We start from the raw sequence: 19,712 nt of genomic DNA, 5'->3' as shown, positions 1-19,712 counted from the left end.
CTGGGGACAGCCCCTGTGAAACCCTGGGGCACCCCTGGGCTCACAGATGCCCCTTGGATCCCCAGGACACTCTTGGGCTGTTCTGAGCCCCAACTGCGCTCTTGGGATGCCCCACCTTTGGGTCTCCTGTTACACCCTTGGACCCTCTGGGGCCACTTCTCCCTCCCTCATGTCACCCATAGATCACCTTTATATCCCTCTGTGCCAGCCTTGGGACCCTCTCTGGTGCCAGTCTGACGTCCCTGGTGTCACATTGCACCCCTTGGTGCCCATGGTGCTCCCCCTGTCCCACTGCCCCCCCGCCATGTCCCCCCATTCCCTGGAGTGAACCAGCTGGCATCATTCACGATGTCCCCCTATCCCCCCGTCCCTGATGCCACTGTGGCCTGCCCACAGGAGACAGTGGCAGTGAACCAGCCAGCGTCCTTCGCGGTGCAGCTGAACGGGGCGCGCGGTGTCATCGACGCCAAAGTGCACACGCCTGCAGGGGTGGTGGAGGAGTGCTACGTGTCCGAGCTGGACAGCGGTGAGGGGACACGGGGACACTGCGGGGACCGTGGGGACAGCGGGTCTGCAGATGTGGGGTTGTGGGCACAGGGTGCAGGACATGGGGACATGTGATGTGGGGACATGGGGCTGAGAACATGAGGACATGGGGTATGGGGACAAAGTGACGTGATGGCATCCCCCAGACTAATACACACTGGAGTTCTTGCATGGGATGTGGAGATGCAGGGATGTGGGGACACGGAGCATGGGGACAGAGGACACAGGGGTATAGGGACATGTCTGTGTCCCCCTGATATGCACTGGGGTTCCTGCTGTGCAGGAACAGGGTGTGGGGACATGGGGACACGGGGACATGGTGACATGTCTGTGTCCCCCAGACCGGTACGCCCTGGGGTTCCTGCCGCGTGAGAACGGAGTGCACTCCATCGACCTGCGCTTCAATGGGCGCCACGTGCCCGGGAGCCCCTTCAACATCCGCGTGGGCGAGCAGAGCCAGGCCGGGGACCCTGGGCTCGTCACTGCCTTTGGGCCAGGCCTCGAGGGTGGCCGCACAGGTGACACTGCTGTGGAGACAGGGACAGGGCTGTGGGAGCGGGGTGGGGACAGAGACACAGCTGTGGTGGTGGCAGGAGAGACACGGCTGTGAAATGGTGATGGGGACAGAGCCACAAGGGAGATGTGGCCATGGGTGACGACCACAACAGCATCCTGGTGTTGCCCCCATGATGCCATCCCCATGTCCATGTCCCAGGGGTGCCCTCAGAGTTCCTGGTGCAGACAGCCAATGCGGGGGCAGGAGCACTGGCTGTCACCATTGATGGCCCCTCCAAAGTGGAGCTGGACTGTACAGAGGTCCCCGAGGGCCACCGCGTCACCTACACCCCGATGGCTCCTGGCAACTACCTCATCTCCATCAAGTATGGGGGCCCCCACCACATCGTGGGGAGCCCCTTCAAGGCCAAGGTCACTGGTATGAACAGGGGGGACATGGGGATGGGAAGGGACATGGGTATTGGGAGGGACATGGGGACAGAGAGGAACATGGAATTAGCGGGGACATGGGAACTGAAGGGGACATGGGAACCACTGGGGCCACATCATGGGCAGCCCCTTCAAGGCCAAGGTCACTGGTACAGATGGGGTGTGGGCAGACACGGGGATGGGGGGCATGGATAAGGGAGACTGGGAGTGGAGAACATGGGGGTCCCGAGTGTGGGGTGACGAGGGGTCAGTGATGGGCATGACGGAGGTTTGCAGGAAGGCCACCCTGCAGGACCAGGGTTACATGAGTGGGGGGGTCCTGGGGGTGACGTGTTGTAGGAGCCCCAGGATGACATGATGGGGGTCCCAGGGGAAGGGGGGTTGTCCCTGGAAGATGTCCCCCTGCACAGTGTGAGGGGGTGTCCCACGGTGGGGGCTGACCGAGACCCCCGGTACTCCCCAGGCCCACGGCTGTCGGGCGGGCACAGTCTGCACGAGACCTCGACAGTGCTGGTGGAGCCAGTGGTGAGGGCGGGCTCGCGGGGCCCCCCTGCCTTTGGGGGGGTCACCAAGGCCCCGTCGGATGCTGGGCAAGTCGTGGCCCGGGGGCCAGGGCTGGCAGCCGCCCGCCTGGGCCACAAGAACCACTTCACCGTGGACTGCAGCAAGGCCGGTGAGGACGCTGGGGGTCCAGGGACTGGGGTGGCTGAGGGGGGACAGGGTTGGAAGGGCAGAGGGGGGCTCAGCACGGTGGTCCAGGGGCTCCTAGGGGAGTCCTGTGAGGGCTTGGAGGAGAGGCATGGGGTCTGCGGGGTGTTCAGGGAATTCCGGGGAGTCTTGAGAAAGGATGGGGCAGGTTAAAGGGGGCCTGGGGGTTCTGGGAGGGGATGGGGTGGGTAAGGGGGAGAGTCTGGTGGAGGGTCTGGGGCGCAAGGGGGGAGGCTTGGGGTGACCCCGGGGTCTCACACTCACGGTTCACCCTGCCCACGTCCCCCCAGGCACAAACATGCTGCTGGTGGGGGTGCACGGCCCCAAGGCCCCGTGCGAGGAGGTGCACGTGAAGCATGAGGGGAACCGCGTGTACACGGTGACCTACAGCGTGCGGGAGCGCGGCGAGTACGTGCTGCTGCTGCGCTGGGGCGACCGCGATGTCCCGGGGAGCCCCTTCCGTGTCACTGCGGCCTGAGCCCCGAGCCGGGGCGGCGGGCTGGCAATAAAGCGCTGGGAGAGGAACAGTGTCCGAGTGATGGCCGGGACACTCGCAGCGTGGGGCTGGAGCGGGCCAGGCTCCAGGGGCACTCTGCAGGACACCAGCTCCAGGGCTGTCCTGAGCAAGACACCACAATTCTGGGGTGTGCAGAACAGCACAGAAGGGTTTGGGGGTGGCCCTGGGGGTCCGGGCCAGGATTGTGGGGCCCGGGGTGGGGGTCCAGAGCAGGACATCCTGGTCCTGGGGAGTGGGGGGCGATCCTGGGGGCTGCAGGATGGGATAATGAGGCCCCAGTGTGAGATGGTGGGGTCTGGAACAGAACACTGGAGGTGGCCTGGGAAGGTCTGGAGCAGAATGCCGAGTCCTGAGGGGGTCCAAGGGGATCCCATGGCAGAACAGCCCGGGGGTCTCGGGGGCTCCAAGGAGGTTCCATGTCGGAATAGCCCGGGGGTCTCGGGGGTCCAATGGGATTTCATGGCAGGACAGCCCGGGGGTCTTGGGGGGTCCAAGGGGACTCCATGGCAGGACAGCCCGAGGGTCCTGGGGGGTCCAAGGGGACTCCATGGCAGGACAGCCCGGGGGTCATGGGGGGTCCAAGGGGACTCCATGGCAGGACAGCCCGGGGGTCTCGGGGGGTCCAAGGGGGTTCCATGTCGGAACAGCCCGGGGGTCTCGGGGGGTCCAAGGGGGTTCCATGTCGGAACAGCCCGGGGGTCTCGGGGGTCCAAGGGGGTTCCATGTCGGAACAGCCCGGGGGTCTCGGGGGTCCAAGGGGGTTCCATGTCGGAACAGCCCGGGGGTCTCGGGGGTCCAAGGGGGTTCCATGTCGGAACAGCCCGGGGGTCTCGGGGGTCCAAGGGGGTTCCATGTCGGAACAGCCCGGGGGTCTCGGGGGGTCCAAGGGGGTTCCATGTCGGAACAGCCCGGGGGTCTCGGGGGGTCCAAGGGGGTTCCATGTCGGAACAGCCCGGGGGTCTCGGGGGTCCAAGGGGGTTCCATGTCGGAACAGCCCGGGGGTCTCGGGGGTCCAAGGGGGTTCCATGTCGGAACAGCCCGGGGGTCTCGGGGGTCCAAGGGGGTTCCATGTCGGAACAGCCCGGGGGTCCAAGGGGGTTCCATGTCGGAACAGCCCGGGGGTCTCGGGGGTCCAAGGGGGTTCCATGTCGGAACAGCCCGGGGGTCTCGGGGGTCCAAGGGGGTTCCATGTCGGAACAGCCCGGGGGTCCAAGGGGGTTCCATGTCGGAACAGCCCGGGGGTCTCGGGGGGTCCAAGGGGATTCCATGGCAGGACAGCCCGGGGGTCTCGGGGGTCCAAGGGGATTCCATGGCAGGACAGCCCGGGGGTCTCGGGGGTCCTGGCCAGCGTGCTCAGGGCTGCCTGCGGGGCCCGTGCCGTCCGCTAGAGGGCGCTGGGCAGGGTAGCGCACGCGTCCCCTGAAGGGCACGGCGCAGTGCGCATGCGCACCCCGCGGGGCGGGGCCGGCGGGAGGGGGTGGGACGATGACACGGGAGGGGCGTGGCCAGCGGGGCGCGGCTCCTCCCACGGCGGTGGGCGGGGCCCGGCGGCGTTGCCAGGCAGCGGCGGGCGGGGCGCTCCGGGGGCGGCGGCGGCGGAACCCGGAAGCGGCGGCGGGGCCTGGTCGGTCCCGGCGGGTCCCGGGCGGTCCCGGCCGGTGCCGATCCCCACAGCCGCTCCCGGCGGCGCACCCCCAGCCCGCCGGCGCCCGGCAGCGGCTTTCCCGCGGTCCGTATCCCGGCGGATTTCGTTCCCAGCGGGCCCTGGGCATGGCGGGCCGCGGGAAGCTGATCGCGGTGATGGGCGACGAGGACACGGTGACCGGGTTTCTGCTGGGCGGCATCGGGGAGCTGGACAAGCATCGGCGGCCCAACTTCCTGGTGGTGGAGAAGGAAACCAGCCTGGCGGAGATCGAGGAGACGTTCCGGTGTGTGCGGGGGGGAAGGCGGCCCGAGGGCCCGAGGCGGGTCACTGAGGTTCGGGGTGTGAGGGGTCCTTGGGCGGCCTTGTCCGTCCCAGTGGCTCTCTGAGGGAATCCAGGCGGGTTCTGGGCTCTGGCGGGTCACGGAGTTCCAGGAGGGGAGGGAGAGGCTGGCAGGATCGGTCCGGGGTGCCGGGAGTGCCCAGGGGATCGGGGCCCGAGGAGCGTTCCCCGCGCTGGGGCGCCCAGGGCGGGCGCTCCGTGCCGCTCACTCTGCCCTTTCCCTTTCTCCCCTTGGCAGGGGTTTCCTGGCGCGGGAGGACGTGGGCATGATCCTGATCTCGCAGGCGCTGGCGGAGCAGATCCGGCCGGCGGTCGCGGCCCACGCCCGGGCGCTGCCCGCGGTGCTCGAGATCCCCTCCAAGGACCACCCCTACGACCCGGCCCGGGACTCGGTGCTGCGCCGCGCCCGCGGGCTCTTCGCGCCTGACGAGTTGCGATAAAGCCCCCTGGACCCCCGGCCCTCCCCGCACTCCCCCAGATCCCACGCTGAGTTCCCCCAGACAGTTCCCCGGTGCCCCCCGTGTGTGCAAGCCCCCGCGGCATGCCCGAACTGTCCCCTGCGCCCGTGGCCTCTCCGCACCCAGCCATGGGTGACGGGCACCCCAGACAATCCCCGCTATCTTCCCAGCGCCCCCAAACAGTCCTCCACCACTCCCCCGACTTCTTCACACTCGATGACTGTGGTAGCCCTCCCTGGTACCCCAAAACAGCCCCTGGCACCCACGGGGTCACAAGCCAGGCCTGGGGGTCTCCACCCCAGGGAAACCTACCCAGGGGCCGTTGTGCCCCATGCCTGGGGGTCCCCACCCCAAGAAGTCCTCAGCCCATCCCAGGGTGCTGCTGGGGGGGTCCCTGGGGTTCCCAGAGTGTCCTTCGGGGGCTATGGTTGCCCCGTGGCACTGAAGATGACACAGGGAACCTGGTGTGTCACTGAAGGTGCCTGGGGTGCCACAGGGGCCCTGAGGGTGACCCGTGACCATGTCTCAGTCGTGTCCCGTGATGGGGAAGTGCCACCACCGTATCCTGCTGAATCCTGCCGGGTCCTGCCTGTAGGCAGGGAGGGACACCAGGGTCAGAGAAAAGAACACCTCAAGGACACTGGGAGTTGTCACTGTTGTGGTGACCTTGTCACCATTCCCCCAGCTCCTCTCCAGCCTCCTCAGCCCCAGCAGAACCTGGGGGGAAGGTTATTTATTGTTCTCTCCAGTGCCCAAGTGTCATTTTGTCCTCATGTGTCTCCCTGACCGTGTCCCCAACATGTGCTGACACCACTCATTGTCTGCTCTGCTCTGTGCTGTGGGTGATGGGACATGGTGGGGACAGAAATGGGGAGGATGTGGGGACATGCCACAGGGACATGCAGTGGGGCACGGGGACAGAGATGTGGAGGGCTCAGAGCACAGGAGCACTCTGAGACCCCCCATAACCCCCACCCTCGGGAGGACAGCAGGGGTGAGCCCCCCACGCCCCACAGGGCCTGAGGGCCATTGGTCTGAGGGTCCAGGGGCCCTGTGCACCCAGCCCCGTCCCCAGGTTTCTGTTCCCACCCTCTATGTCCCCGTGGCCCCCCACTCCTCAGCAGCCCCTGCTGTGCCCCTGCAGACACGGGTGACACCTGGAGGGGAGTTGAGGGGGAACTCGCCTTTCTGCAGGCTTGGGTGGTGGCCGTGCTGGGACAGGCAGTGGGGAGTGGGCAAGGGGGGGCACGGACACAGCTGTCACATATGTCCCACACACTCACACAGGTGTCTCACACACATACACACGGACACAGCTGTCACAGATGTCCCACACACTCACACAGGTGTCTCACATACATACACACACACACACACGGACACAGCTGTCACAGATGTCCCACACACTCACACAGGTGTCTCACATACATACACACACACACACACACGGACACAGCTGTCACAGATGTCCCACACACATACAAGTGGCACACACAGGTGTCTCACACACATAGCACACACACACACACACACATTTATCACACACAGAACCCCAGGACAGTGAGAGTGGGAAGGGCCCTCTGGTGATGATCCAGCTCAACTCCTGCCCAGGCAGGGTCACCTGGAGCAGGTGACGCTTGTCCAGCTGGGTTAGGATGTCTCCATGGAGGGGACACCCTGCACCCTCCTGGGCAGCTGTCCCAGGGCTTGGCCTTTTTATGATGCAGGGAAGTTGTGCCTCATGGTGAGCTCAGGACCTGACTCCTCGTCCTGCTACTGGGCACCACGGGGCTGGGTCTGGCACCATCCCCGTAACCTGGGGAGGTCTGGGGTTGGTGGGATCCCCCTCAGATATTTGTATGGATTGGTGCAATCCCCTCAGGTAAGGGATTAATGTGGACGTGTGAGCAGCAGTCCAAAGCTCCACGTGGACTCAGGAGCCCTGGCAGCCCGTCAGGCACAGAGGGGACATTGCCAGGAGCAGGGGAAGATTGAAATGGCTCCAGGTAGTGCAGGTGACCCAGAGCGTGGTGTTTGGGGCAGGCAAATGGGACATGGAGCAGCAGGACATGGCGTGGCAGCTCAAGCAGCAGGATTTGTTGGAGTGCACAGCCACCCTCCTGACTGGTGAGCTCCCTTCAGGTGGGTATTGGTTTTTTCCCTTGTCCAACTTGATTAGACCCAGCAGCAGTTCACACACTGACAAAAGGCATTGCTGGCAGGAGCAGGGAGAGGCAGACAGAGCTTGCCAGGAAGCACCAGGTTGCAGGGAGTGTGTGAGCCTACTGTTACTGCTGGAGGACAGTGGGAACAGCACTCCATGTGGTGTGAACAGGTGGAGATCTTACAGAGGAGGTGGGGAGGCTGAGGATTATCAAGGAATGCCAAGGAGAAACAGACTGGTGGAGTTGCATCCTATCATCCAGAAGAAAAACGCAGTGCGTGAAAGCTCAGTAAGAGTCAGAGTAGCCCTGACCCTCTTGCCATCAGGCAGGAAGAGACCTAAAAGCTGGGGAATGGAAACAGGTCCCTGCTTAGGGAGGTAGCAGAATTCCCTCCTGGCTTCCCTTGCCTTCCCAGGTGCCCTTACAGAACCGATACGAGGTCCTGGATTTTGAGGGTCAGACAGTTGAGAGAAGAAAGTCTACTTGGTGGGTCTCCCAGATCAGTGCAGTCAGTGAGACAGATCAGAACTACAGGTATTAAGGAAAGAAGAAGGGTAGTTGTAGGGGGTGATTTACTTCTGAGGGGGGCCGAGGACCCTGCATGCCAACCAGAGCCATCCCACAGGGAAGCCTGCTGCCTCCTGAGGCACAGGCAGGGGACACTGCTGAGAGACTCCCTGCACTAATTCAGCCCCACCACTTGCTGCCCATTGCTCATTGTCCTGATGAGAAAAGTACCAGGGTAACAAAAAAGGACTTCAAGGCACTGGGTTGCCTGGTTGAAGGGACAAGAGCACAAGGTACAAGAGGTGGTGGTCTTGTTTCATTTGGTAGTAGGGATGAATGCCAAAATGAACGGGAAAACCCATGGGATCAAAAATTAGCTTAAAGACTGGTGCCATTGGTGGAATTTTGGGTTTTTTGAACATGAGGTGGTTTGTATAGCACCAGGCTGGAGATAGATGGGGTTCACCTCTAGAAGAGGCAAAAGGGTTTCAATCTGTGATTTGGCAGGGCTGATTGAGAGGGCTTTAAACAAGGTTTGAAGGGAGAGGGGGATGAGAGCACACTCACTAGAGATGAAGCTGGGGGCAGCAGGCCAGTGCTGGGGAGAAATTGATAGCACAGCTAAAGTGCATCTGTACCAATGCAGCAGCGTGGGCAACACAGGAGGAGCTGGAGGCCACGGTGCAGCAGCAAAGCTATGATGTAGTTGCTGTCATGGAACTGTGAGGAGATGACTCCATGACTGGAATGCTGCAATGGATGGCTCCAAGCTCTTCAGAAGGGACAGGCAAGGCATGAGAGGTGGTGTGATGACTCTGTACGTTCGGGAGGGTTTTGGCTGTCTGGAGCTTAGTGGCAGTGATGAAAAGGTCAACTGATTATAGGTGAGAATCAAGGGGAATGGAAGGCTGGCAAGGCAGATATCCTGGTGGGGGTCTGTTCTAGACCACCAACCAGGATGAAGAGGCAGATTAATTATTCTATAAAGTGCCGGCTGATGTTTGGTGGTTGCCAGTTCTTGTTCTTGTGGGAGTCTAACTTGATGGATGTCTGCTGGAAGCAACACAGTGGAGAGGAGACAGTCTGAGAGGTTCCTGAAATGTGTGGAAGAGAACTGACTCAGCAGCTGAGCAGCCCACCAAGGGTGGGGCCCCACTGGACCTGCTGTTTGCAGACTGAGGGGCTGCTGGAAGATGTGGAGGTCGGAGCCATCTTGGGCACAGTGACCATGAAATTAAGGAGTTTTCAATCCTTGGTCAAGTAACAAGGTGCGTCAACAAAACCTCTGCCCTGGACTGTCAGAGGGTGAATTTCAGCCAGTTTGGAACACTGATTTGGACAGTCCCTTGGGAAGCAGCCCTTAAAAACAAAGGGTCCCAGGAAGGCTGGGCATGCATCAAGAAGGAAAACTTTAAGGTGTGGGAGCAGCCTGTCCCTGTGTGCCTGAAATGAGCTGGTGGGGAAGAAATTATCTCCCTGAACTTGGCATTGGTGAGGACACACCTCAAGTACTGTGTCCAGTTCTTAGCCCCTCTGTTCAAGAAGGATAGGGCTGGAGTCCAGAGAAGACAACATAGCTGGGAAGGCTCTAGAGGGTGAATCCTATGAGGAGCAGCGGAGGGAACTGGAGAGGCTCAGCCTGGAGAAAAGGAGGCTCAGGGGAAACCTCATTCTCCAAAACCCGGACAAGGGAGCCAGGGGAGGCTCAGCCTCCCAGGGAGCAAAGGACAGGACAAGAGGGAGCAGCCTCAACTTATGCCAGAAGAGGTTCAGGTTGGACTTCAAGAAAAAAATCTTCATGGAAAGGTGGTGGTCAGGCATTGGAAGGGGCTGCCCCATGGAGTCCCAGTCCTTGGAGGTGTCCAAGGAACAACTGAACGTAGCACTCAGTGGTCTGGTCTGGTTGACAAGGTGGGGAGACCAGGCATGGGTTGGACTCAATGGTCTGGGAGGGCTTCTCCAGTGTAATTGGTTCTGTGGTTCTGCGTGATTCTGTGATTTGAGATATTTATATGGATTGATGGAATCCACTCTCAGCCTTCTCCAGACTAAGCAGGCCAACCTCTGCAGTCTCTCCTCATCAACAGACATGCTCCAGACCCTGAATCATTTTTGTGGTCTCCTTGACCCTCCAGCAGCTCCTTGTCTTTCCTGAGTTGTGGAGCCCAGAGCAGCCTCACGTGGGCAGGGCAGAGGGGCAGGATCGCTCCCCCTGCCCTGCTGGCCACACGTTGTCCAACACCTCTGTGATGTCCCACCCAAAGGGAAAGGGAGAACCTGGGATCACAGATGCGCAGGGAGAATTTAATATCTTTGTCAATGACAAGGATGAAGGGAGGGAGCACCCTCAGCAGGTTTGCAGGTGACACCATGCTGAGTGGGGCAGGTTGCCCCTTGAGGGACCTGGACAGGCCCAAGGGGTGGCCTGTGGGAGCCTCATGAGGTTTGACAAGACCAAGTGCAGATGCTGCGCCTGGGACAACCTTTGGAATCCATCCAGGCTTGGAATGAGCAGATGGAGGAGCCCTGGGAGAAGGATTTGGGTGTGCTGGTGGATGAGGGGCTGGACATGACCCAGCCTAAAACCCTCCTGTCCTGGGCTCATCCTATAGCATGGGCAGCCTGGGATTCTCTTGGATTGTGCTGTGTGAGGGAGATCAGGCATGCTGACTGCCTTCCACCCAGAGAGCAGCAACTGTATTTTGCCCTATAATTTCATACTGTTATCTTTTTACCCTCAGCCATCCTCCCACAAAATCCTTCAAGAAATTATAGAGGAAAAAAAATGTAAACTTTCATTTCTCCAGGTATTTAATCAAAGTCAGATGCCTTCCTGAAATGGATGCAAATAAACATATGTAAAAGGTGAATGTAGGTGAATTAGCAGAGCACTGCTGTTTTGCAGTAAGGATCACCACATTTAAAATATTCATTCAGGGTGGGAAGAAGGGTTGACAGGCTGAGAGAGTTGTGGCTGGTCAGCCTGGAGAACAGAAGGTTCCAGGGAGACTTTGGTGCCCCTTCCAGTACTTCAGGGGGCTTAGAAAAACTCTGGAGGGGTACTTTGGACAAGAGCGTGCAGCGATAGGACACAAGAAAAATGGCCTTAAGCTGAAGGTGGGCAGAGTTAGATTAGGCATTAGGAAGGAATTCCTGACTGTGAGGGTGGGCAGGCCTGGCACAGGGTGCCCGGAGCAGCTGTGGCTGCACCTGTATCCCTGGCAGTGCCCAAGGCCAGCTGGACAGGGCTTGGAGCAACCTGGAATAGTGGATGGTGTCCCTGCCCATGATTGGGGTGGCACTGGGTGGTCATTAAAGTCCCTTCCACCCAGACCATTCCATATCTCTATGACTCTGTGCTGCCCCTCCCTGCCATGCCCAGCACTCAGAACTGTCCCCTTTGTGACAGCATCCCTGGCCCGGGCACTGTGAGCATCACGAAGGCTGTGGGGGCTGTGGCGGAGCCGCACTAGAGGTGCCACCTTGGTTCTGGCTGTGCCACCTGTGCTGGCACCGATGGCTCTTCTGCGGCTGCTCGTCCTGCTGGCCCTGACCGGGCCTGTGTGGGGCTCCTGGGACACCTGCAGGTCAGTGGTCCCAGGCTCTGGGAGGGAGTTGGAGGAACACTTGGGGACTTCGCTGGCAGAACTGTGGGGAAAGACGCCCCTCGAGGTTCTCTGGCCCTGCTGCTCCTCAGCACTGGGTGGGACTTTCAGCCTGAGCGGCAGCAGAGCAACAGCAGCCACTGAGCAGGGCAGTGATGGTTCTGTGCTTCCAGAGGCACCTGTGGGCTCCGGCCCTTGGCTTCCGACCACAGCTCTTCAGATCTCGACTACAACTCCATGATTTCGGCTGCTGACCTGTCCCGTGTTGTGGCTGGCATGGATGTCCAGCCAGGGGCCTGGCCCGGCATCGTCAGCATCCAGGCCACCTGGGAGAACGGCACGTGGCACATGTGCTCGGGTGTCCTCCTCAGCTCCCAGTGGGTGCTCACGGTCGCACACTGCTTCGCCAGGGCCGGGTAAGAAACGGCAGGGACAGAGATGTCCCCGGGGCTGGGGCAGGTGCCCAGCTCACAGCACCACGTGCCACTTCCCTGCCCGCCTTGGGAAGCAGAAGGCCGGGAAATGCTGGGCTGCTGCAGCCCGTGGCTCTGCTCCCTGTCACCCCTCTGCCATCTGCTCCCTGTCACCCCTCTGCCATCTGCTCCCTGTGTCCATCTGCTCCCTGTCACCCCTCTGCCATCTGCTCCCTGTTACCCCTATGTCCATCTGCTCCCTGTCACCCCTCTGTCCATCCCTCTGCCATCTGCTCCCTGTCACCCCTCTGCCATCTGCTCCCTGTCACCCCTCTGTCCATCTGCTCCCTGTCACCCCTCTGTCCATCTGCTCCCTGTCACCCCTCTGTCCATCCCTCTGCCATCCGCTCCCTGTCACCCCTCTGCCATCTGCTCCCTGTCACCCCTCTGTCCATCTGCTCCCTGTCACCCCTCTGTCCATCCCTCTGTCCTTCTGCTCCCTGTCACCCCTCTGCCATCTGCTCCCCAGGGGCATCTCCATGTGGGAAGTGGTGATCGGGGCCTCGGATCTGAGCCAGCCGGGCCCCGAGGCCGCAGTGAGACACATCCAGAGGCTCCTGGTGCACCAGCACTACGTGCCTGCCACGGCCAGGAACGACATCGCCCTGGTGGAGCTGGACCGGCCCGTGGAGTGCAGCGACTACATCCAGCTGGGCTGCGTGCCCGACGCCTCCATCAGGGTCTCGGAGCTGAAATCCTGCTACATCGCCGGCTGGAACTTTGTCAGAGGTGAGCTCCCAACGGGATGTGTGCTTGAGGGTGAGCTGGGCACCCCGGGGGCACAGACAGGGACACAGACTGGGCACCCCAGGGACACGGATTAGGCACAGACAGGGACACAGACTGGGCACCCCGGGGACACGGACTGGGCACAGACAGGGACATGGACTGGGCACTCCGGGGACACAGACTGGGCACAGACAGGGACACAGACTGGGCACAGACAGGGACACAGACTGGGCACCCGGGGACACGGACTGGGCACAGACAGGGACATGGACTGGGCACCCCGGGGACACAGACTGGGCACAGACAGGGACACGGACTGGGCACAGACAAGGACACGGACTGGGCACCCCAGGGACACAGACTGGGCACAGACAGGGACACAGACTGGGAACAGACAGGGACACAGACTGGGCACCCCGGGGACACAGACTGGGCACAGACAAGGACACGGACTGGGCACCCCGGGGACACAGACTGGGCACAGACAGGGACACAGACTGGGCACCCCGGGGACACAGACTGGGCACCCCGGGGACACGGACTGGGCACAGACAGGGCCCGGCTGCAGGACGTCAGCGGGGCCGGGCTCAGAGCAGCCCAGGCTGGGGAAGGTGTCCCTGCCAAGACCGGGCATGGAACGGAATGAGCTGTAAGGTCCCTCTCACCCAAACCATTCCTGCTGGCCCTGTGAAGCCTCGGGAGAGATGGATCTGGCTCCTCCCCCTGCCAACAGCAGGGACACAGCTGGGCAGCATTGCTGCGTGGGGAATGGGCAGGGACACAGCTGGACAGCATCGCCGAGTTGGGGAAGGGGCAGAGACACAGCTGGGCAGCATCACTGGGTGGGGAAGGGGCAAGGACACAGCTGGGCAGCATTGCTGCGTGGGGAATGGGCAGGGACAGGCCCGGGAAGGGGGTTCACCCCAGGCAGGGAAGGGGATGGGTACCAAGCTGCTGGGGGCTCATTCACCTCTGTGCCCACAGCTCAGGGAACAGGCATGGTGCTGCAGGAGTCCAAGGTCCACCTCATGGACACAGAGCTCTGCAACAGCAGCCCATGGTATGCAGGGGCTGTTCATGCTGACAACCTGTGTGCTGGGTACCCACAGGGCAGCATTGACACCTGCCAGGTAAGAGTGTGTGATGAGTCCCTCAGCCCCCGACAGTGCAGGGACCCCCTCATCCCCCCTACACAGCCCAGCCTGTCCCCTGTCCAGCCCTCCCTTCCCAAAAGCAGTCCCCCACAGTCCCTGAGCCATCTCTCCTGGCACAGGGGGACAGCGGGGGTCCCCTCGTCTGCAAGGACAACAGAGCTGACTACTACTGGCTGGTGGGATTGAACAGCTGGGGAAGAGGCTGTGACAGAGCCAGGCACCCTGCGATCTACACCTCCACTCAGCACTTCTACAACTGGATCCTGCTCCAGACGGGCCTGAGCCCAGCAGAAAGAGCTGGTCCAGCACCAAAGCCAGTCATCACCTCGGCCCCTGAAGAGGAGCCTGAGGAACCAGAGGAACCAGAGGAACATATCAACTTGACCCCTGAGTACAGCCAGAGACCAGCAGTGACATCCTCGGGCACGTCACTGCCCATGGCATTCCCCCACCAGATCCTGGTGCAATTCCGGAATCTGCTGCAGGAGTTCCTGCAGTTTTGGAAGGACAAAAAAGCCTGAGCAGCAGTGGGATGAGCAGGATCCAGGGCTACAGCGGATCACAGCAATTCCTGCTGGGCCAAAGGTAGCCTTGGGGCCAGAGGCTTCTCTGTCCTGCCCATGCTGCTGCGCTGTGGCCACAGTGATGAGGTGTTGAAGTAAAGTTTCTGTGCTCACCATTAACCGTGTTTTCAGCCCTGCTCAGTGCACCTGCAGGCTCTCAGAGTCCCTGCTCTGTCTGTCCATCTGCTGTGCTGTTCACATTCATTCTTCAGCCCGGAGAGGGCTCCAAGGAAACCTCAGTGTCCCTTGCAGTGCCTGAAGCAGGTTATAGTAGTGGGGGAGAGCGGCTTTTTGCATGGGCAGGGCATGACAGGACAAGGAGGAATGGATTACATCTAGAGGAGGGGAGATTGGGATGAGGTGCTGGGAAGGAGTTTTTACTCAGGGGGCGACAAGGCCCTGGCACAGGGTACCTAGAGAAGATGTGGCTGCCCCTGAATCCCTGGAAGTGTCTAAGGCCAGGCTGGACAGGACTTGGAGCAACCTGAGATAGGTGGAAGGTATCCCTGCCCATGGCAGAGGGTGGAATGAGGTGACCTTTAAGGTCCCTTTCAAACCGAACTATTCTGTGATTCTGTGACTGTCTTAGAGTGTGTCTGTATCCAGCTCTCTGGAATGCAGCATCTTGTGCACAGACACACACACACACAGACCATGGCCATGGCCACATCCAACAAGCTGTGACAGAATCAGCCCCTGGGTGTGAGTCCACCTGCATCAGCTGTACGGACCTGGAAGGAGAAACCTGTTCTCAGCAGCCCCTGGGATCTGGGGCACTGGCTCAGCTGGGAGCAGGCTGGGCTGGCCTGTGGCCTTAAACCACCTGGGACCTGCCTCCTTATAGCAGCAGTGCGACGAGGATGCCATCCCATAGCTCTGTAAAAAATATCTTTTAGTGTTTGCTTTCTGCAGCATCTACCACTACAGCGCCTGGGCAGGATCCCTCCTGCAGGTCCAGGATGGCTCACTTCTCCTAGGCAGCTCTGTCCTGAAGGAGCAGTGGGAATGAACCACCATCCATGTGGAATCATGTGGGATTCTCCCAACCCTCTCCTGAGCAAAATGTGTAGCAGGGAGGGCCGAACCAATGAAGATCCTGCCCAGGTAGGCTCCCACAAGAAGGGAAGAGGCCCAGCTGCCCACCACAGCTCTAGGGCATGAGAAGCGTCACTGTCCTCCGTGCAGGCCTCAGAAGTCCAGAGCCAAGGGGAAAACAGGCTCAGGGGCCAGGCCTAGGCAGATGAGGGCTCCTCTTCAGTGCAGCTCTTCTCTTTATTTGACAAATCCTTGCTTGTGTTCTGCAGGTCAAAGCTCTGGAAAGGAGCAGGACAAGGAACTGCTGAGAAATGACACAGATTGCAACAACTGTATCTGCTGTGGCTCTTTTAGACTCGGCCTAGGGCAGTGAGAGCTCTTGTGATGGTTCCCACTTTCCCCCTCCCAGCCCAGACGGAGCAGCACACAAAGCCCAGCAGAGAGCAAAGCTTCCCATGCTGCACACAGGGGAAAGAGGGCAGAACTGCTCATCCGACAGGACTCAGGACGGAGCAGGGACAGAGCCTTCCCTACCTCCAGCTCCCGCAGGACCTCGTCCATGAAGTCTCCTGAGTGCTGTTTGTAAGCCACGGCCAGTCTGATGGCGTCGTTGAAGAGCTGGTGGGAAGGACAAGGCCCGTCACTCACGGGATGGGGCACATGGGCATTGGGTTTCTGTAGCAGACGGAGACTGTTCCCACATCCCAGGAGAAAAAAACCCTCTGCAGCTCTCCATAGCCACCAGCCTCTCATGTGGAGCTGAAATGATGGACCATTTCCTACTCTCTGTCCCTACAGCAGCCCCCACGTCCCTGGGCTGCCAAGGGGCCTTGTGGACAGCAAGCCCAGCAGTCAAACGCCCATCTCACCTTCACCACGTTGGTGCCGTCGGCAGCAGACACGAAGTAAAAGGGCAAACTGAATTTCCGGGCAAAATTGAAGCTTTTCTGGGTCACCTTCATATCCGCTGAGGCAGACAAAGAAGACATGGTCAGTCAGACATGGCAGGAGGTCCAGAGGGTGGGTGTCTTGTGTGTGACACGTCAGCCCCTGCTGAGCCAGACAAGCCACAACCCTGTGCCAGCAATTGCCAAGGGCTGGCTAGCATTCCCCATGGGAGGGAACCTTCCAGCCTCCTGCAGAGCCGGTGAACAGTTCTGGTGAACAGCAGGTACATTGAGACACCTCAGCACAGAGGAGTCTGTGCAGGCTGAAGGAGCACCAAGGCCATCCCTGACTGATCCAGGGGAGCCACAGAACAGCTTTTGCTTCCTTTTGCTGCCATTTTTGGCCAGGTGTTTGCTTTCTGCAGCATCTACCACTTTTGGGTTCTTGATGGATAGAATAGGCAGTGTGGTAAGGACAGAACTGGAAGAAAAATGCTTGAATAAAGTGAAATGGATGAAATTTGCACTTTTAATTGCTGGTGACACAGGACAAGAACCTGTGAGACAGCAGCTGAGGTCAGTACAGGACTCAGCTCCGCGGGACTGAGGAAATCCTCTGGACCAAACAGACAAGGGACACTGGCTCTCAGTGAGGGCAGGAGTGAATCCCACCACGACCCTGGCAAGCTGGGAGCCAAAGGCACACTCACCATCAATCTTGTTGGCCACTACAATGCACGGAATCTCTGGGCGGAATTCCCTCAGCTCCTTGTACCAGCTGTTCAGGTTCTTGTAGGTGACCTTCCGCTGCACATCAAACACCTTCCAAGAGAGAACCACCTATCCCAGGGCCAGCCCAGCACAGCTGACTGCCCCAGGACAGCACTGACCAGTCTGTGCGGCCAACCCAGGACAGCTCTGACCAACACAAGGACAAAATCCAGAGAAGACAAGACAAAGGGAATTGGGCATTATTAGAAAGGGTGAAGGAGAAAGGGACAGTATCGCCAAGCCCAGCCAGCAGGAAACACCCCTTGATTTCCTTTCCACTGTCCTGTGTCCTGTGCAAGTCCCTGCCACCCACACGGGGAGCTGGCACTGGGAACACTGTGTGCCAAGCAGGATCAGATGTGGCCTCCTCTGTTCTGACAACTAAACCACCAATGAAAATCACTGGTGGAACAATGGAAAGTGAGAGCAACAGGACAAACCAGGAGATCTGAGCAGGAGAGGAGCCAACAAAACTGGCAACAGGGGCAAACATCAGGACACTGAGAAGAAAGCAGAGCCAGGGGATAGAGGAAAAGTGTTACCGGGAGAGTCAGACCAGAGCTAACAGCTCCATCTACAGGGGGTTTATCGGGTGAGAGAAGAAAGAACAATCTAGGAAAGTTTTATAAACCACTGGAAGAGACAAGGAACACACAGCAATGTAACCAAAAAGTAACACAAAGGCCAGGTGTCACTGAGACCATTCTGCGCCCAAATTCCATGGTCCAGCTGAGACCCCTCACCATGATGCAGGCATGGGCCTGGTGGTAGTAGGAGGCATGCATGCTACGGAACCGCTCCTGGCCCGCCGTGTCCCAGAAGTCTGTAACACAAACATTGCTCAGAATGACACAATTGCTGAGTGCTGTTCTTCTCACAACTTAAACCCAGGAGGCAAAGCCCAGCCCACCTGCTCAGGGATACGAACTGAGCTTCACCTCACCAATCTGAAACACCTCAGGGTTAAGAAATTGTGCCAAACTGGGACCTTTACTTACTGGGCTCAGCTATCAACAAAGGAGAAGCCAGCAGTGACATGAGTTGTGTGGGACAGCAGGACCAAAACAGGCGGAAGTGCACAGAGCAGTAGCCATGTCTGGCACTCTGTCACTTAGGGATGGCAACGGGAAACTACCTAAAACATCAGGAACTGCTGGACACTGATGGTTTCTGACCCAGTGATGGCCAGCCGGGGCCCTGCCTTGGGAAGTGCTCCAGCTCCTCTCGCAGATATCTGACTCTGCTGTCCCAGGGGCAGAAATCATTCTGAAATGCTGAAAGTAAGGCTGCCAGAAGCAAACAGGTCCCAGTTCATGAAGTTCTGTGTACACCAGATATCATGGAGCAAACCTGGATACAGCTGTGCCTTTTGCTGTTAGTGCAGCTCAGGTGGAGATCCCCCACCTCTCACTGGGTTTGCAGGTTCACATCTGGCTCTGGCTTGCTGTATTAATTGTCACAGCTTCAGTTAAACACCTCAGTGTAGTCACACCTCTTGTCAGCTGGACCCAGAGCCAAATGAGCCAGTTTCCTTAGGGATTCCTTTGCACTGATACTGTGACAGGACTCTGTGTCAGGCCTACTGGACAGTGACTTTCTTAAACTGCCCAAATAGAGACATGTCCCCACCAGACCACATTTGCATTCAATGTCTGTGTCACAACAAAGATGTTGAGCACTGTCAGCCCCAACCTCAATGAACCATGACCAGTGGCTCCATGCGGTCATCCACCCCATTCTTTATGCTCTGACTGTCCACCCATCCATCCATCCCCTGTCTCTCCAGCTCGGAGTGCAGGACATCGTGGGAACAGTGCCCTACATTTTCCCAAGCCCAGGATATGATGGCAGTCACTTTGCCCCATCCACCAACGCTGCAGCCCCGTCCCAGAAGGGCACCAGATTTGTCGCGATGCCGCTGTCTATCAAAACACATAACCGAGACCCAGACCGAGGGCATCTGCACTTCCTGGCCGTTCCCTCTGCCACGGCACCGCATGTCCCGGGCCGGCCCCACTCACCCACGCGGACCTCCTGGCCGCCCACGCGGGCGCGGTGCTGGTACAGCGTCAGCGCGAAGGTGGAGAGCTGCTGGGGGCGGCTGCGCCGCGTTAAGGAGCGCACCGAGAGCCGCGGAGCCCGCGGGCGGGCCGGGCCCGCCGCCGCGCCGCCGCGCCGCCCCGCTCCCCCGCTGCCAAGGATACAAGCCATCGAGCAGGAACCGCTCCAGCAGCCTGCGGAGAGACACGGGCCGCCGTCAGCCGCGGCACCCGCCGCCCGCCCGGCTCCGCGGGGCCCCCGCCCGAACCCGCGCCCCACGCACTTGGACTTGCCCACGGCGCTGTCCCCCAGGCAGATGATCTTCACCGTCTGCTCCGCGCCGGCCGCGGCCTCGTCCCGGGCCCCGTCCGGGACTTCCTCCGGGACCGCGGCCCGCCCCTGCTGCTCCGCCGCCGTCGCCATGGCAGCGCCTGCGCGGCCCGTCCGCCGCGCGACGCGACCTGGCCCCGCCCCGGGCCCGCCTCAGCCCCGCCCCGCTCCGGGCCCGCCTCAGCCCCGCCCGCCCCGGGCCCGCCTCAGCCCCGCCCCGCTCCGGGCCCGCCTCAGCCCCGCCCCGCTCCGGGCCCGCCTCGCCCCGCCCCGCCCCGGGCCCGCCTCAGCCCC

At 60.4% G+C, this 19,712-nt stretch overlaps 4 protein-coding genes across 9 annotated transcripts in view; 3 read left to right on the top strand and 1 right to left on the bottom strand.

Annotated features, from left to right (window-relative positions):
• Positions 1-2,724, top strand: part of FLNC (filamin C) — a 28,426-nt gene extending 25,702 nt beyond the window's left edge. For all 4 annotated transcript variants that reach the window (XM_072917894.1, XM_072917889.1, XM_032752404.3 and 1 more), the window contains 5 exons: positions 397-526; positions 888-1,064; positions 1,262-1,480; positions 1,955-2,164; positions 2,490-2,724. In XM_072917894.1, coding sequence (XP_072773995.1) covers positions 397-526; positions 888-1,064; positions 1,262-1,480; positions 1,955-2,164; positions 2,490-2,677 — 924 coding nt within the window. In that variant the 3' untranslated portion in view covers positions 2,678-2,724. The remainder of the gene's footprint in view (positions 1-396; positions 527-887; positions 1,065-1,261; positions 1,481-1,954; positions 2,165-2,489) is intronic.
• Positions 2,725-4,261: 1,537 nt separating this feature from the next.
• Positions 4,262-5,972, top strand: ATP6V1F (ATPase H+ transporting V1 subunit F). Of its 2 annotated transcripts, NM_001245302.2 has the most exons (3): positions 4,305-4,644; positions 4,940-5,040; positions 5,211-5,972. In NM_001245302.2, exons 1-3 carry the CDS (start codon positions 4,487-4,489, stop codon positions 5,633-5,635), a joined length of 684 nt encoding a protein of 227 aa, NP_001232231.1. In that variant the 5' UTR covers positions 4,305-4,486; the 3' UTR covers positions 5,636-5,972. The 2 variants fall into 2 exon arrangements, with proteins under 2 accessions (XP_030117427.1, NP_001232231.1); XM_030261567.4 differs by having other exon boundaries at positions 4,262-4,644; positions 4,940-5,972.
• A 147-nt stretch (positions 5,973-6,119) lies between these two features.
• Positions 6,120-14,475, top strand: LOC100230310 (acrosin-like). The gene is made up of 6 exons (XM_072917876.1): positions 6,120-6,446; positions 6,506-11,418; positions 11,610-11,852; positions 12,379-12,638; positions 13,623-13,768; positions 13,912-14,475. The coding sequence occupies exons 2-6, from the start codon at positions 11,348-11,350 to the stop codon at positions 14,311-14,313; spliced, it is 1,122 nt and encodes a 373-aa protein (XP_072773977.1). The 5' UTR covers positions 6,120-6,446; positions 6,506-11,347; the 3' UTR covers positions 14,314-14,475.
• A 755-nt stretch (positions 14,476-15,230) lies between these two features.
• On the bottom strand, positions 15,231-19,579 carry RABL2A (RAB, member of RAS oncogene family like 2A). Of its 2 annotated transcripts, none has more exons than XM_072917181.1 (8): positions 19,372-19,579; positions 19,253-19,282; positions 19,070-19,149; positions 17,750-17,871; positions 16,988-17,099; positions 16,260-16,357; positions 15,925-16,008; positions 15,231-15,668 (listed from the first exon to the last, which is right to left on the bottom strand). In XM_072917181.1, the coding sequence occupies exons 1-8, from the start codon at positions 19,509-19,511 to the stop codon at positions 15,588-15,590; spliced, it is 747 nt and encodes a 248-aa protein (XP_072773282.1). In that variant the 5' UTR covers positions 19,512-19,579; the 3' UTR covers positions 15,231-15,587. The 2 variants fall into 2 exon arrangements, with proteins under 2 accessions (XP_072773282.1, NP_001232524.1); NM_001245595.2 differs by having other exon boundaries at positions 17,792-17,871; positions 19,372-19,523.
• Between the last annotated feature and the right edge of the window lie 133 nt (positions 19,580-19,712).

Source organism: Taeniopygia guttata, chromosome 1A, assembly GCF_048771995.1.
Source record: "Taeniopygia guttata chromosome 1A, bTaeGut7.mat, whole genome shotgun sequence".
NCBI lineage: Eukaryota > Metazoa > Chordata > Aves > Passeriformes > Estrildidae > Taeniopygia > Taeniopygia guttata.
This window is presented reverse-complemented; position numbering and strand designations above follow the sequence as displayed.

What these genes read in the sequence shown, in the direction of transcription:
- LOC100230310 (XM_072917876.1), top strand. Translation starts at nt 11,348, where the DNA reads ATGGCTCTTCTGCGGCTGCTCGTCCTGCTGGCCCTGACCGGGCCTGTG. An exon ending in CACTGCTTCGCCAGGGCCGG is followed by an intron (nt 11,853 to 12,378) that starts GTAAGAAACGGC and finishes TCTGCTCCCCAG; the next exon opens with GGGCATCTCCATGTGGGAAG. An exon ending in CGGCTGGAACTTTGTCAGAG is followed by an intron (nt 12,639 to 13,622) that starts GTGAGCTCCCAA and finishes CTGTGCCCACAG; the next exon opens with CTCAGGGAACAGGCATGGTG.
- ATP6V1F (NM_001245302.2), top strand. Translation starts at nt 4,487, where the DNA reads ATGGCGGGCCGCGGGAAGCTGATCGCGGTGATGGGCGACGAGGACACG. An exon ending in GAGATCGAGGAGACGTTCCG is followed by an intron (nt 4,645 to 4,939) that starts GTGTGTGCGGGG and finishes TCCCCTTGGCAG; the next exon opens with GGGTTTCCTGGCGCGGGAGG. An exon ending in CCACGCCCGGGCGCTGCCCG is followed by an intron (nt 5,041 to 5,210) that starts CGGTGCTCGAGA and finishes CAGACAGTTCCC; the next exon opens with CGGTGCCCCCCGTGTGTGCA.
- RABL2A (XM_072917181.1), bottom strand. Translation starts at nt 19,511, where the DNA reads ATGGCGACGGCGGCGGAGCAGCAGGGGCGGGCCGCGGTCCCGGAGGAA. An exon ending in CGGCCAGGAGGTCCGCGTGG is followed by an intron (nt 17,872 to 19,069) that starts GTGAGTGGGGCC and finishes TTTGTGTTACAG; the next exon opens with ACTTCTGGGACACGGCGGGC. An exon ending in ACGGCACCAACGTGGTGAAG is followed by an intron (nt 16,009 to 16,259) that starts GTGAGATGGGCG and finishes CCTTCCCACCAG; the next exon opens with CTCTTCAACGACGCCATCAG.